General features: G+C 37.4%; 1 protein-coding gene across 1 annotated transcript in view; it reads right to left on the bottom strand.

The window, feature by feature from the left end:
- Positions 1–16,539, bottom strand: part of si:dkey-112m2.1 (transmembrane protein 132C) — a 226,139-nt gene that overhangs the window by 92,443 nt on the left and 117,157 nt on the right. Inside the window, exon 4 of the mRNA XM_036139828.1 lies at positions 4,791–4,934. Within this exon, the coding sequence (XP_035995721.1) occupies positions 4,791–4,934 (144 nt within the window). The remainder of the gene's footprint in view (positions 1–4,790; positions 4,935–16,539) is intronic.

Genomic DNA, 16,539 nt, shown 5'->3' on the forward strand with positions numbered 1-16,539 from the left:
CTCATAATGATTACATATTTTGTAGTCTAAGCCCCTGATGATGAGAATGTCTAGCTCCGCCCCTGATTGCTCACTGGCATAAACATGCATGAGTTAAAATCTAACATGGGATTTGTGATTATTCTATTGTTTCCAAGCTGTCACTTTTTAAAATTTGTGTTTGAATGCATACACTCATTTGTTTCTGTCATATATTCTAAAAGGGGTTGATCCCTCTGAAGCAATACATTCTCCTTTACCATGAGCAGAGTCAAGCAATACAATCAAAAGTGGTGGCAAAAGACAACTCTGATATTTTTAAGCTAATTAATATTAAAAGTGCCGAAGAAGGTATATTTTAGACTTTTTTAAATATAGAATAACCATACACATCATTCATTTACCTAAAATATGGGTTGAGGAGGAAAAAATATTTTTAAAGTGCTTTTTACATGCTAAATACATTTTACTGGTTTATCATTTTAATCTGCTCTTTTATTTTGCTCAGTACTTGCTCCAAATTTGGTAACGGTGGTTTGTCCACATATTTCTGATTTAAATATTTTTACTTTATATTAGTTTGCAGGATTTTTCAATCACACAGTCCAAAGACTGTAATTTTAAGGTCTCTCTCCCAGTTTTCTATTGTGCACAGGGTCAGATCCCGGTGGAGTTCTTACTGCAGGTGTTGATGCTCAATTCCAATTCTCTAATTTTACATACACTGAAAGCTATTAAGTTTTGTCTCTAAAGAGTGTTTTGTTAAAAAATGTGTTCACAGCCCCTGATCAAACCACTGTGTGCGGCTACAGACTGCTGCGGAGGAAGGCAGAGGAGCTGCCTGCTTTTCTGCTAAAGAACACTCCGCCGAATCAGCGCAGCACGAATATCCAATATCCAACCTATAAAAAAAGCATTCCACTGCAGTTAAAAGTTTTGCACTTTAAAGTCCTTATTGTCGTTCTCGCCATGGCTGAGGCAAAAAACCTCCTCATAAAGCCCTAAATCCTAAGTCAGTGATGGTAAAGCCATCCCCAGGACATGTTCACCAACTCTTGGGCCTTACTGGGTCTGTTGAAAACCAACACGAGTGGAAAAGAGTAGTGCTTGGCAGAGCAGAACCAAGTGGACAAATTGGAGTAGGGCTGGCGTAAAAGGTGCTTAACTGGTAAGGGGGGCAATTGGGAGGTGCATATACTGGGAGGGTTAATTACTGGAATGGCAGCAGCTGTACCGACTGACTAATTGGAAACAGATGTGGAGTGAGCACAGAATCCATGAAAACTATACAGTAACCTTGAACAGACTAACCAGAAGAACCCAAGACTGACAAAAATAAAGAAAATCCTTTCATTATGACATTTACTGTTATTATTTCCATGTTTATTTAAAAATAAATCGTTTCTCAAATTGGCTATTTTGAAAATGTCTTTTGTGCAATTTAAATACTCTGAATACTTATTTGCTTCTTGGTGCGCTTTGCTTTTGCAAATCAAAACTTTTGTTCTTTGAACATTTGGCCTTGGATCTCTCAAACACTCCAAAAGGATCCCAATGCCTTTGATTTAATCTTTAGCCATCTCACTATGCACATCAAACTCTAATAGGAAAGAATATAATTTCTCTGTGGATCTTAAAGTTTAAGCAAGTTTAATGTTCAGTGTTGTGCTATTTGAGTAAGGATTATAAGGCATTTTGTGTGTGTGTGTGTGTGTGTGTGTGTGTGTGTGTGTGTGTGTGTGTGTTTGTGTGCGTGCGTGCGTGCGTGCGTGAGAGAGAAAGAGAAGTGGGTGGGGAGTTTACGGGCGGGGTCAAGGTGTGTATTGCACAAACAAAATGACAGTTTAGACAGGTGAGCACTGACAGATGTGCCAAAATTATACTTGTAAATATGATTACATTAAAACACAAACAAACATACCACTACATTACATTATGTGCGGATGAGGGTGGTGGACCCTTAGGTTTCATCCATTTGTTTTAAGTAACTATTGTATTGTGCATTAGACTTAAATGCTTCCAGATAAAATGAACTGTTTTTTAAAACTGTCCACCCACTATCTAACTATAGATTTTGCCCTTGCTATAGGTCAGTCCTTTGCAGAGCTGAAAATTGCAAAGCAAGATACCAAAGTCTACATGTATGACCTTGATTTGGGCAGTCCTGTATAATCCTATGTTTTTCCTCCTCAGTGGGGCAGCAAGAGAGATACATGTAAATGATAGATGACGTGTCATTCATCACTGTCATCACCTTGACACGAAGGAAGAAATAACAACCCAGTCGGGGTGTGCCACTTCCTGTGTGCCGCTACTTTCTTTAACTTAAGTCATATAGGCAGCCTTGCTGAATGTCAAATTCTTCGCACACATACAAACACTTTGTTTTCATGGTCGGAGCCCTGTAAGCAGAAATCACCTGCACAATGTTCACAGCTACTGTAAGTGCACAAGCTGATTTGAATCATTTGAATGACACTGGAAGATCCAAGTGTCAGGGACGTTGAAACAATTACATATTTACCTGACAGAATCCCAGAATTTTTATGCATGCAATGGTTGTCAAACTTCTTATGAATCAGTTTACATCATGTTGCATTCTTTAAATTAGAGGCCTTCTATAATTTTACCTATTTATATTGTACTTGAAAACATGTATTTGAAAACAGTTACATTTCTACTATTTACATCCCAAAACCGTTTAGAAGATGTTCTCTTTTTTCGTTTTCCTTCAGATAAGATTATTAGAATAGCAACCTTAGGTCCTTAGATGCAACGGACTTACTACCTCAGGTGCCAATACATTTTCTTATTGCCTATTTATGACATATTGGAGACAAGTACCATTTCCACCAGTGTGTTTAGCAGAAATTCAGCTGCTCAACTGGGAGACTCAGAAGTGTGTGAATGCAAGTTCCTTACCTGCGGTTCAATTTTCTAAAATTTTACAACCACCAATAAAATAATTTACTAAGACATAAAAAGTTATTACTTTAAATTCCAAATTTAAAATTAACAAAATATTAAATGCCTTCACAATCCTCAATGTGAATGTGAGTAACGCAACCAGATAAAAAAAAAAAAAAGAATGTTACATTTGTGTAAAATTTTCAAATAAGAAGGTGGATCATTTTGGAAATTTAGAGAAGCCTTGCTTATAAAGAAGACACCGGGTGCTGTCAAGACACTATGGCTGCAGAATTTGTGGGTGTATAGGGTTGCAGCTTAGGAACAGTTTTCATAGCAAGTATACACTAGTTTTAGTTGGATAATCCAATAAATTAAAAAGATTATTATTTTTTTTTTTTATTGAAAACAAAAATTATTATTATTTTTTTTTATTAGAGGTTATAGCTAAAACTTTTTCATCAAAAGAATATTTTTTTCAAAAACAATACATCCACAGAACGTCTAGAGTGATGCAGAATAAAAGTAGACATTTTACTGAAAAATAAATATACAATATATAATACATTTTATAAATTTTGACAAGTCCAAAACATATATATATTTACTTACGATGCCAATGTCGACACGAAAGGATTCTGCATACGAGTAGTAGGATGAGGTCACGTGAGATGTATATGGGGAAAGGTAACTGTCAATATAAACATATGTTTAGGTCTCTGAATTTGTAAATGTAAGTGAACAAACTTGAATAAATTTAAGTTTTGTATTTGTTCCTTGTTGTCAACTCATACATAGGTATGACATCAGATGTTTCATCTGAGACAATACAAGTTTAGAAGTTACGAATACAAGTTACAAAGTTACAACTTTGCAACAGTACAAGTACAAATCACAAATTTATGAGTACGAATCACAAATTTACAAGAATGAAGCTACAGCCCCTGATGAATCTGTTTTATACTCTTACCAGTTGGTGCGAGTATGCCATAAAACAAGGAGAAAGAAGACGGAGAAAACAGCACTTACATTCTCACAGATTAAACATGTTGTCACATGTCATTACTGCCACCAACTGGTAGGGTGTGTAATAGCTTCAACTTATAGGTTATTCACTTATAATTATAAATTCAGAGACCTACGCATATGTTTATATTGACCGTTATCTTACCCCATATATGGACCTCAGGTATTGCCAGGCTTTTGAGCGTTGGTGCCGACTTAAGGAAGAAAAGGAGCTCAGAAGCCACACAGAGGTTGCCATTTTCTGTCTGGATAGGTAAGTTAAGTTTGCTAATGCTAACCAATATGTTAATGCTAATGGTCCAGGCAACCACCTGGCAAACAGTAGCGTGCGAGTGTGCCACCTACTGGCTGGGAGGAGTTAAACTTGTAGCAATCTCCCTTAGATAATAGTTTTCAGTGAAAAAGTTAAAACAGTAGAATGCATAAGACTAGACCATAGCTCTAGACTTGCTGAAAAACACAGATCTACAAGTTGCTTTAGGGCTTCCAGGTGAGGCCACATTTATAGATATTGACACTTCTATTTATTGGTTTAAAACTAAGTGAACAGAGGTTGTCAGGTTCTGCAGATTTAGGAGTATGTGTTGACATGGAGAAAATTGAAAATATTACCAGTATCAATTAAGTTGAAGCAAGGCTGTCACTTTGTTGAACAATACATTTCTGTGGCCAAACTTGGCGGAGAACCTGAGCGTTTGCAGTGCCAAAAAATATATATTTCTCAAATGCTGAGTCATATCCTGCTTGGCTTTTTCACAATCACTTACTTACTGGCAAATGTATAAGAAATAGCATTTCTTGTTGCTGTTTATTTGTACATCCAGGGAGCTAGTTTATAATAATTTCCACATTCAGCACAGGAAGAGAGGTATACATACCTTTGATTGAAACTGTTTTCCTTCCTATGGCAGTGTAGCGTAACAACCCTGTGACCCTCACTTCTGACATCTTGACTGACCGTCCACATAACGGGGTTACTGGCTCTAGCTCCAAGGAACACCACCCCATCCTTCAGCCTGACTCTGAAACACACAAATTACACACAGGTGAAAAAGTGGACAGTGAGCTGGAAGATTACAAGAAGTGTCATCAGAAAGAGGTTTTCTGCAGGATTTTACTATTGCTCCCTTTTTAATACCACCACTCAACTCTTCACTTTCAGACATCTGCAGTATGAGCCCTGAAAGTTTTAGGTGTGTCAGCCACTGCTTCGGTATGTTGTTTGTCATAGACCATTATGACTTAACATTTTCTAATATGTTAATTTAAGCTGACAAAAGAACCTTGCTGGTAACTATTAGAATTCAGTTTATATCCTGTGTTTGTTAAGGTCTCCTAATGAGCCGCATCTTAAAATGAAAAAGTTCTCCTGTGAAAGGGTACATTTGAACACCAGCCTCCATAACAGTTCTGTCATATAGTCGCAAAGACAAGCCTCTCTTTATACTGCCCCTGGCTTACAAATCACCAGTGGCTGCAGTCATGTCAGTAAGGTCAATTATAGAGGGCTATGTATGTGTCCTGGTGCGTTTTTGCCCTAAATTCGCCATCCTGGTTCTAAAGTTCATCACATCACATCCGTAGGGCAGAAATAAGTTGACCATTCTGAGGCATTTTCTCCCTCACTTGGTGACTCAGAGCTTAAGTATAGCTCTTTTAACAAGAAACGCAAAAACAAAAAAATAAAAAAATAAAAAATGCTCTAGTTTGTCAGCCAGTCACTGCTCTCCTGTGTAGCATATTAGGTTCAACATGAAATTAACTTGTTGGAATACCCATCTCTGCTAGCACTTACATCAAAAAGTGAATAAATAAATTAAAAAAGCAAGCTGCCGGAAAGACTTGAACATTTGTGCAGTGTAAACTTTAAAGTGCTCTTGATGGGTCTACAGCATTATAGTCAAAAGCCTTACCTCAGCCCCAGAAACTGGAAAATGGCCTATGCCGATTCTAACTGGCAAGAGAGCCCTGAAAGTCTCAGGCCTCTTTTAGAACACAGAAGCATGACTAAGGCTATAAACCAGATTTGATTTTATTAACAGTGATGAAACATAACATCATGAAAAATTCTGAATCATTTGGTGCGTAAAATAGGATACAGGATTAGCAAGTTTAAACCAATTAGGAATCATATTGTAAATACATTTTTATATACTCCACAATACCTTAAACCAGAATAAATAAACTAGCAGGTGATTGTCTTCCTGCTCCTGGGACTTCAATTTCTGCACCACCTGCCCAGCCCTTTTTTATCCTGCTATCACTTCCATTATTCATGGTCACAGTATGTGGGCGGATATACAAATGCTGAAAAAAAAAACATGCCCTGCTTCTTTTTCAGTATACTGATGCAGTGTGGCTCTCATCATCCACTTCTGTCACATGAAATTATCAAGCAGTACAAGAATGGCTTTTATTTTACCAGCACAACTTCCTCAGAACACACGAGCATTCAAAATAAGTTATGTGGGCAAGGTAGAAAACATAAACCTGGTCCAGAACACTCACAGAACAAAAAAGCCGAGAGCTTTTACATCAGTACATTATGCATGTTGGGTCCACTTCATTATGGATCTGTGAAATACTTTAAAAAGATTAATACAAAAGTGGAGCATTAACTGAGGGATAATGACACGACAGCCCATGCAGCGTTGCTTAGAAGGGCACAGTCATTACATATACTGTGTTCAACCGGTCACCTTTGATCTTATCCAATCTCTGCAGCAGTAATAAGTGGCTTTGTGTTGGTTGCTGCTCCTGATGAGGATAAAAAAAGAGCACTGGTGTGGAAACTCAAGACAATAATGAAGGGGAGGCAACTGATGACTCTTTTCCCTTCTGTTTTCCGGTTGTCACCTTATCCAAAACACATTAATGACTACAAATTCTTGACCAGATTTTGCCCTGACAAACACAGACCCAGCAAGACTGTCTTCCTGGGTGTATTTGCAAATCGTACCACAATAGTATAGCAAAAACATGAAATAAATGTGTACTTTCTATGCATAAATTAGTCAATACTGAAGTTTTCCCTGACTTATTCAGCAGATGCACTCTGTTGGCATTAGCACTCAATGTAAAAGCAACTTTAAAAGTAACACACTTAGCAACATTACTATTTAAATGTTTTCTGCTGCTGACACCAGAACCTGTACACTACAATATCTGCTTGCATGTTCTTTTCTATTTATCAAAAACAAAGAAAGACAAAACAAAAATGGTCAAAAACAATCCTGACCTTTAAAACAACAGTCCATGAAGCTCTTAGAATGCAAAATGTTCTTGTACATGAGAGCAGTACCAGAATTAGGGTTGCTACATTTTAAGCGAGAAAATTAAGAAGAAATTAGTCAGTCACAGTGCTAACTAGTTATCCATCCATCCATATATTACCTTTCCTCTCTGCTCCATCTCATTCATGCCATCATCCACTCCTCGCTCATTTCTGGAGCTGTTCCTTTCCATCAAATTTGCAGCTTTCACACTGATACTGAAGAAACCTGGTGTAGATCCTCCAACCACAATAACATTCACCCCATTTCTAACTTACCTCTCAATTCCAAAATTCTATAAAGACTGTTGCTACTACACTTCACAACTATTTCACTCAAAACACTATATGAACAATTCCAGTCTAGTTTTCACCCCTGCCACCGCATGGAAACTGCCCTCCTTATTTCAGTTGACTCTGTCATGATCAGCATCTTCAACTTTCTTGATCTGTCTGGTGCCTTTGATACACCCGTGGTGTAGTTCTTATCCCTCAGGTCACACTTAGTTAATCCAACTCAAATCCTTCAGATCCCACCCTTCTCCTGTTAAGTCAGGTGTGCCCCTGGGCTAGGTCCTAGGGTCTCTTCATATTTTGTTCTCCTTCCTCTAGGCAATATTTGTTTTATATAAATTCAACCATTGCTTTGCAGATAAGACCCAGCTCTACTTTTTCACTGAACCTACATCCACACTCCCCTCTTCATCACCCGCTTACCTGATATAAAATCTTGGCTCACATGTAATTTCCTTCAAATAAACAGTGACAAAACTGAAATCCTCCTGCTTGGTACCGAATCTACACAGTTCAAATTTGCCAGCTTCACTGCTCACACTTTCTACTTTGAACATAGCTGAGAGTCGCAAGAAGGAAACCGCATACATGTTTATGAGAAGAAGAGGAAGGCCTCAGTAGAAAGAAATAAGACCGTAGTGGATTTGGGAGATTTTTTTTTACACACAATCCCCCCGAGGAGCAGAAAAGCAGGTAAGACGGTCTTGAGCATTTGCAGTTATTCAAAAGGGGACTTGGGGAAACTTACGGAAAAACTGCAAACTCTACCTTTAAGAGTTTGGGTGTCATCTTTAATGGCTTTCTATCATTTCAGGCTCATCTCTCTTTCTTCATATTTTGACTTCTTCAAAATCCGTCTGTAGGCGTCACATTCAGCAGCCCACATTTTCACCAAAGAATGGAATTCAAAATTCTGCGGTAAACGTTCAAAGCTTTTCACAACCTCAGCCCTCCTTACCTTACAGACCTTCTGCACACTGCCAACCCCTCCCGCTCCCTTAGGTCATCCTCCTCCATCCACCTCACTGCCGACTCAGCACCTTGCGTAGTCGAGCATTTCGCTGTTCTATAAGTATGAAACTCCCTCCTGTCAGACATCAGTAATATTATATCTATTCCTCTGTTCAAATCAAGACCCAATACTCACTTGTTTAGGAAATTATACTAATGTGTAATTTCATTGCATTTTACTGCTGTTCTATACTGTCTTTTATTGCACGTGTCCCTGTGTGACCTGAAAGGTGTGTTAAAAAATATATAATTATAATGAACAGCCATCCATCCATTCATCAATTAATTCTTGCAGAGTTGGCAGGGGTCTGGTGCCTGTCTCCCACCCCAACAGGTCAACAGTAACAGGGCACTAGCTTAGTTATCACAATAGTGTGTGGTGACTGTACTTGGCAGTTCAAAATAAATGATCATCAATCAGTTAGTTAAATGTATAGTACATGGATTAACAAACAATGGGATTTAATGAAGCACTTTTAAACTGCATAAATGGTTCTCTATGTGGTCTCGCTCACTCCCTTTCCATTGTTCATGCAGTGCATCCCATAAACATTCCGCCATTAGGCATACCATATCGAGGTGGGGGTCTAAATTAAATAGCAGTAAGTCATGAAGGAGATTGGTTTGGCTAATGTGATTTTTTGGTCGGGAGGGGGGCAATCACTAGGGTAACGAGAGACGACAATGAAGGAAAGCAATTTAAGAGAAGGCTCCCTTTCACGTGCATCAGCACATAAAGCTCCCTCATTAATTCTGCAAAAACCTGCATCTTTGGAATGAGTATTTACAGATTACAGAAAAGACCATTTTCAGCTCCCCTTTTTATATACCTATCTGACTCCTAGAAATCCCTCTGGTACAGAGAAAAACAACACTTCCTTCACTTTGAGCTGCCCTATGAATGTTAAAATGTTGTTTCTTCATCAGTATATTTAAAATAGGTTGTGCAATGATGTCTGTTAACTTGAGCAGCATTGCTACAATATCAGGTTTTAAGATGCCAAGGCGATCCCATGCAAAAACCTATTTTTCAATCATTACATTCACAATCTCTGTTACAGATTGATGGTGTTACAACCCATGCTTTACAATCTTTATTAATCCAACTAAGGTACTAAAAATAAAAAAATCAAATAATTTTAATTACTACATGCATATATACCAAATGTATACATGCATGTACACGGAACAAATTCAATCAGTGCAGTTATTGAGAAATCTCAGATACTGATTATGTCTAAATCATTTTATGTTATGTTTATGTTAGGGAGAAGAGGGAATTTATTAGGCAACAAGAAAATAATTTGTGTTCAATGTTCATTTGATAAAAACAGGAAGTAAGTAAAAGCATAAGGATTTGGATGGATCTGAATGGAGCCAAATCGTAATTATTAGACAACTGGCTAAGAGAGTATCTAAAAAAAATTTTTCTTGTATTGTGTTCCTAGTCTGCTGGGATTGATCCAAAATTGTCTAAGGAAGGAACAAAGGTGTCATCCATTGACGTAGGTAGGCACTGAAAAAGGACTATAAGGCTCAGATTGCTAAAGATCTTAATGCTGCTGTCAAACTGTACAGAGCATTGCTGTTTGGTGGGTATATGGCTCCACAGCTGCAGACCAGTTTGGGGGCCAATTCAATTCCATTCAGTTCAATTTTATTTATATAGCGCCAATTCATGAAACATGTCATCTCAAGGGGACTTTACAAAGTCAAATTCAATCAGATTATACAGATTGGTCAAAAATTTCAAATATAAGGGAACCACTTGATTGCATCAAAGTCCCGACAAGCAGCATTCACTCCTGGAGAAGCGTAGAGCTACAGGGAGAGTCGTCTGCATTGTCCGTGGCTTGGCAGCAATCCCTCAATCTTCAGATTGATCCGAATATTTCTCTAGACAGTGAGTTGTATTGGAAGTCTTTATAGATCATACCGCCAGAAAGTTCCAACCAGATCCCGTTAAATAAAAAGTTCTGAAATTACCAGTCACTAATAACCCTGGTGAACACTCCCTAAGGCAAGTAGTGTTTACCAGGCAAAGCTCATTTACATGGATGTCAAATACTGGGCTCTTCCTTGTGTCACTCCTTTGCCACATGTTCAGCAAATCTGCGCTCCTAATCTCCTCTGACTATCTTCTCCCTCTGAAACATTCAGCTTTTGTCACTGCTTCAACAAACCAATACTCCGTTGGTGCCCTGTGCTTTATTAATTCATTTATTCATAAAAATGCAATCAAGAGATCCTACACACTGTTAGTCATGCCAATTTGTTTGATTCAATTTGATTAGAATATTTCCCATAATTGTCAGGATATTTAACATAAATCCACAACTTAAGTTAATGGTACCCCCATGAGAGCAGTAGGTATCATCCTCTGGGCAGAGCGGATATCCATACCAATATTCATGGATGTCAAGCCTCAAATTTATAGGATTTTCCTGATGGAAGGTGTGTGACAGGCACATAATCTAGCTTTGCCATCCGGTGAATAATTGCTAAAACTGCTGACCAAGATATGCAACGAAGTTGATAGATGCAGATCATTTCCCTACAGTAAAGGCTCGATCTCCTCTAAGCTGTGTCCATTTTCATAGTACAGGATGGTTTTATCTTTTGTTATTATCCTTACCATAAGAAAATATTGTTACTAAGGGCAGTTTATTTACAATTCATGATCAATTATCAAAAGCTATTAAACATCCTGAATAAAAATGGAACAAAATAATGTAATCATTTTTAAAACATTGCAATAAAGAATTAAAAGCACCAAAATATGGATTAAATACTGACTTTGTAATGACAATTAATCATAGATCTGTAGATCTGATCATCAGATAAGTATCCTGTGTGGTTATAAAATAAACCACAAGATGCCTTGTGAGCCTTTTCGGAAAAAAATATGATTTCTTTTTTTTTTTGGAAAAGGAAGTGTAAGGGTCTTCATAGTCAGCTCAAGGGTGGAAGAATAGCTTGAAGTTAGAGGTGTGTGGGCAGAAACACAAACCAGCAGAGTGGATCAGATAAGACAGGTATTCCATCACGGTGGATGAAAAGGGACAGATGATGGGGAAACATTTGAAGAAGGGCAAGACTTCTATAAAAGATTTTATTTGGTAAGTGGCTTGAATGAAAACATGTTTTTTTTTCCGGGGTTACTGCAGCATTGGAACTTGCTGTCTATCCTGTTTATTTTCTTTATTTTAATCATCAGAAGTAACAACAATTCCACCACAGCAAAATAAAATTGAAAATGCAGGCATCTTGATGAATATGTCTAGTTGGGGTAGATAAAATTACATAATCAATCCTGTATTTATTAAATACAGAAAAAAACAACTGGAAATGGAAATGAAAAAAAAACAACAACAACAAACTAAACAAAAATCAAGGACTAGCCAACCTGAATAGGTATGCAAACAATTCCCATGACAGTCTTTGTTGGAATGTCTTTTTAAAGAGGCTTTTTTATTTCTATACTAGTAATCCATCCAGAAATCCCTAATATATAAACTAAATACCTAATAAACTAAGAAGCAGAAATATGTTCCCTAAATTGCAGTCCAATTGGCAAAGAATATGTACTTACAGTGCACTGCCTTGCCAAAGCACATTTGCCCCTTAATACCCCATTATTAGGATTTTATGTGATATACCAATACAGGCCAGCACATAAAATTTTCCTCCAGCTAAAAATAATGTGACCGTCGGATTTTTTACAAAAAAAAAAAAAATCAGAAACGTGTGGCATGTTTTTGTATGCAGACCCCTTTTATGGTGATACGTCAAAAAGAAATCAGTTGACTAAGTTGTCTACTATGCAATAAAAGGATAAATGCAACACTTTTGCAACGTATCAGAGATTTGTTAGAGAGCATTAGTGAATGCAGATGACGGGTCAGGGATTAGATTGTTTTGAATTTTAAAGAAGGGTTAGATTGTAAAAAAAAAAAAAAAAAAATCCCCTTCACAATCGCCAGGTTTTGATCTATTTTAGGTTCCTGTGGGTTATGCAGATTTGTCAGTGTTTTCAGCTTTTAATGATGTGTATTTAGGCAGCAGATTGTGTTCCTCTTTTGGTTATTGTCATTATTTTGTATTCTGTTCATTATGGATTGTAGTTAGTTACTCTTGTTTCTGTTAGATCTTTTCTCCCCTTGTTCGGATAGCATTTATTTTGTCTGTTTATTCTTGTTAGGCTCTGTTTTCCCTCCTTGCTCTCTCTCCCTCCCTCAGCCAAATTACACTCTTATCTCTCACCTGTGCTAATTGCTCCACCTTCCTTTCCTTCCACCTCTTCACCTATTATTTCTGCCAGCTCACCCTCAGTGATCGCCAGGTCCTCAATTATGCTATCCCTGCACTGTTTTTTCCTAGTTGTGTCTTCACCTGCGCAGTCTGTAAGTTTGCCTTGTTGTTTTCACATTAAACCGTCATTCACTACTACCACTACTACTTTATTTATAAAGCTCTTTAAAACAACAGCAGCTGCAACAAAGTGCAGTACAGACAACAATCAAAAATGGAAAATGGAAAAAAATATATAATAGAAATATAAAAAGGAATAAGAGCAAAAGTCTCAACATGTGTTAAAAGCCAAGGAATAAAAATGTGTCTTAAAGTAAGTTTTAAAAGTGGACAATAAGGGGGCACTTTGAATATGGAACGGCAAAACGTTCCATAGCTTAGGAGTGGTAACACTAAAAGCTCCAAACTCTCCTGAGCTTAAGTTTATATCTCAGTACCTGGATGAGCAGGAGAGTATGGGTGAAGCTAGGGCTGAACGATATATGATAAAATAAAAAAATTATCAACAAATTTAAAACATATTTTAAGTGCAGCCCTGGACATTTTATGCTGTTGCTTAGAGACCTATTTTTATATAAGGTACACACAAACACTGAATTCAAACTCAACCCTTTATTCAACCAACCTTTTACCAAAACTGCAAGTTTTTAAAAAAAGAAAAATGAACCTGTGCTCTCTGAACTCTTTAAAGGGGGCATAGCTTGGTGACGCAGCGTTTCTGGATCTGCGTTTGTGATTGGTTGGGAGGATGTAATGACTGTAATTTTAACCAACATGGCTAGAATGCAAAAGGAATGAAAACTGTTATTTTAATGAACTTTTTATTGACCCTTTTTTTCTATCATCAATATACGTTTATCGATCGATATATACTGTTATTGAATTATTGTCCAGCTCTAGGTGAAGCAGCCCAGGGGGGTAAGATGGGGCAATTCACTTTACCATGTGGCTCCCTGTCTCTTGTCTGTACTTTGGTCCACCTATGAACTCAACATCCACGACAATCCCAGGCTGTGAATATCTCACTGTGCATACGATGATATGAAGATGAAGAGATTATAGCACAAATGCAAATCTACCAGGACTTGGTTGTTGATATAAACTGAAAGGCTGTATCAGTATTGTGAATGATCGAGTTAAAAAATACTTCCTACATCACTTATTCAGAAATAGTGAAAAAAGCGCTACTAAAGATAAATAACAAACCCCCCCAAAAGAATCCAATCCCCCTAAAATATAAATGTGACCACTTTAGAGTTATTAAATGTTTTTTTTGTTTTTTTTCCTGGACTATTTTTAAATAGGCTGTTTTTCCCCCTCTAATTGTTTAACTGGAAGCAAAGTAGGCCAAATTGCATTGGGCTTGTTTTGCAGGTCCATGTTACTTAATTTGCAAACACCTGCAACCAAATCCTGTTATGAAATAAACACAGAAGCTGTTGAGAATAACAAACAGGTTTTCTTGTCTTCTCCCTCCCTCTGTTTGCTCTCCTCATTCATAAATAAAATCCTCTTCATTACCTTTGGGAAAATGTAATTATATAGTAGCCACTGACACATGAACCCCGGCTGGTACCTGTACCAGTAAATTAGAAAGGTGAAGCAGGGCGGGCAGGAGAGGCTCTGAGTCAATTAGGTGGTTTGTGAAGGGTTTTTAGGGGTGAGTGGACCACAGGCAGACGTGGAGATAAAGAGGGAGTTAATTCAATTAATGAATTTGATGCTGCTCCAGCCATTATCGGAGCAAGTAAGGAGTGCTGGTGCGTAGCAAAGCTCTGAACGCAAAACAAGATTAACACTATCAGATAAGGAATGTTCACCAGGCAGAGCTCATCTCTATGCATGCAATATATGGGATCTCTCCTTGTGTCACTCTTTTGTCTCACTTTCAGCACATCTCTTCTCCTAATCTCCTCTGACTATCTTCTCCCCCTGAAACATTCAGCTTTCCTCACTGCTTCAGCAAACCAAAGCTCCACTGGTGCCCTGTGCTTTATTAATTCATTTATTCATAAAAAGCAATCAAGAGATCCTACACACTGTTAGTCATGCTAATTTGTTTTATTTAATTTACCTTACTTCAGTGGGTAAACTTTCATCATGTAATTTAAAGGTCTACTGCCTGAAATGTCTTAATTAACTAAAGTGCCTATGAGTAACTGTCAATTTGTTGGAACTCTTGATCCAACCAACTTGACAAGTTTGGGCCAAATAAAAAGTTGCTCAATTAGTGGGGAAAACACAATTATTAATCTCAGTTATTGGAAGCGTACTGTACTTATTTCACTTAAACAAGAAAAGACAAGAAGAAGAGATGAAAAACATGATAGCATGTGTTATGGTCTTATTAAACTAAACTTGAACTTTGGCCACAGTTACACAACATGATGTCAAAATAAACAAAGGCATGGCTTCCCCAAAAGAAAAAAAGTTAGGTTCTGTAGATCCTAGCCAGCGTACAGAATTGAAATATATGGAGTCCATTGAAAAGGTCTGGGGACAACAGATTCCCTTGAAGTGGAAAACCTTTGAAAGGTAGAGCAGGTAAATATTGCTAATTCTCGATGTTAGATGCTTATAGACTCCTGTCAACGAAGACTGAATACTAAAATTTTGTATTTTTTTGACAAAGTATTGGCTTAAAAGGTCCACACTTGTGCAAATTGGTTAATGGAGCTTTCTCGTCTTTTATGTGTTTTCACTCATATTTGTTTGATTTCAATTGATTGTACAGGGCAGATGTCACATTGAATGCAGAACAGCGTTTGGAATGATTCATCATTGTGTTATTTTGTTTACAGAGTACAGTATATGGTTTTTATTGCAACTGTAGTTTGCACAAGTAGAATACTGGATAAAAACCCTCTCCTTTAAAACCCTCTGACAGGCATTTCAGCTGAATAGAGAGCTTTTTTGTAAAGATCTTGCTTAATGGTCTGTCATGTAAAACAATTATGTTTGGTAAAGTATCTCAAATGTGTTTCCCACAATATTAAATCCCCCTCCCGCTTGAACAAATGCAATTGATGAAGATATGTAAAATCAGTATTACAAAGTATCTAGGTATGATTGATTCACTATTGACATTCAGATGTTTCTAAGATTTATTTTCAACAGGCCAGCCTTTTCAGCATCAACAGAGGGTTATCAAACCTGTTATCTTATTTTAACAACATACTACCTACATCTCCATCATTTATCTCTAGAGGCCCATCTGATTTGATGCTAATTATGAATTAATTATTATTTGGTGTTAATTTAACTTCTCAGATGTTCTCAACACTACAATAAACTAGGTTATTTCACTGGTTGAGAGCCCAGGTACAACCTGGAGCCAGTCCATCACAAGGCAACATATAGACACAAAGAACAACCATGCACACACACTCACACATAAGGACCGTTTAGAGAGGCCAATTAACAGTCATGATTTTGGAGTGTGGGAGGAAACCAGAGTACCTTGAGAGAACCTACACATGCACAGAGAGAACATGCAAACTCCATGTAGAAAGACCCTAGGCCAGGATTTGCTTGCAGCTAGAAGGTCCAGGTGGGGCCTCCACATTTTAGACTTGTTTGCAAATTCCACGGATGTTTTATTAGATCATAGAATTAGGGAATTTAGAGTCAAAGTCAGCACCTCAAGCTCATAAAACGTCTAGCTATGTTGTATGAGTGGAATAAATATCCACTTGGTTGACAGTACGTAAGTAAGGCTAACACATCTTATTTATTTTTTT

Source organism: Fundulus heteroclitus, chromosome 8, assembly GCF_011125445.2.
Source record: "Fundulus heteroclitus isolate FHET01 chromosome 8, MU-UCD_Fhet_4.1, whole genome shotgun sequence".
NCBI classification, from domain to species: Eukaryota; Metazoa; Chordata; class Actinopteri; order Cyprinodontiformes; family Fundulidae; genus Fundulus; species Fundulus heteroclitus.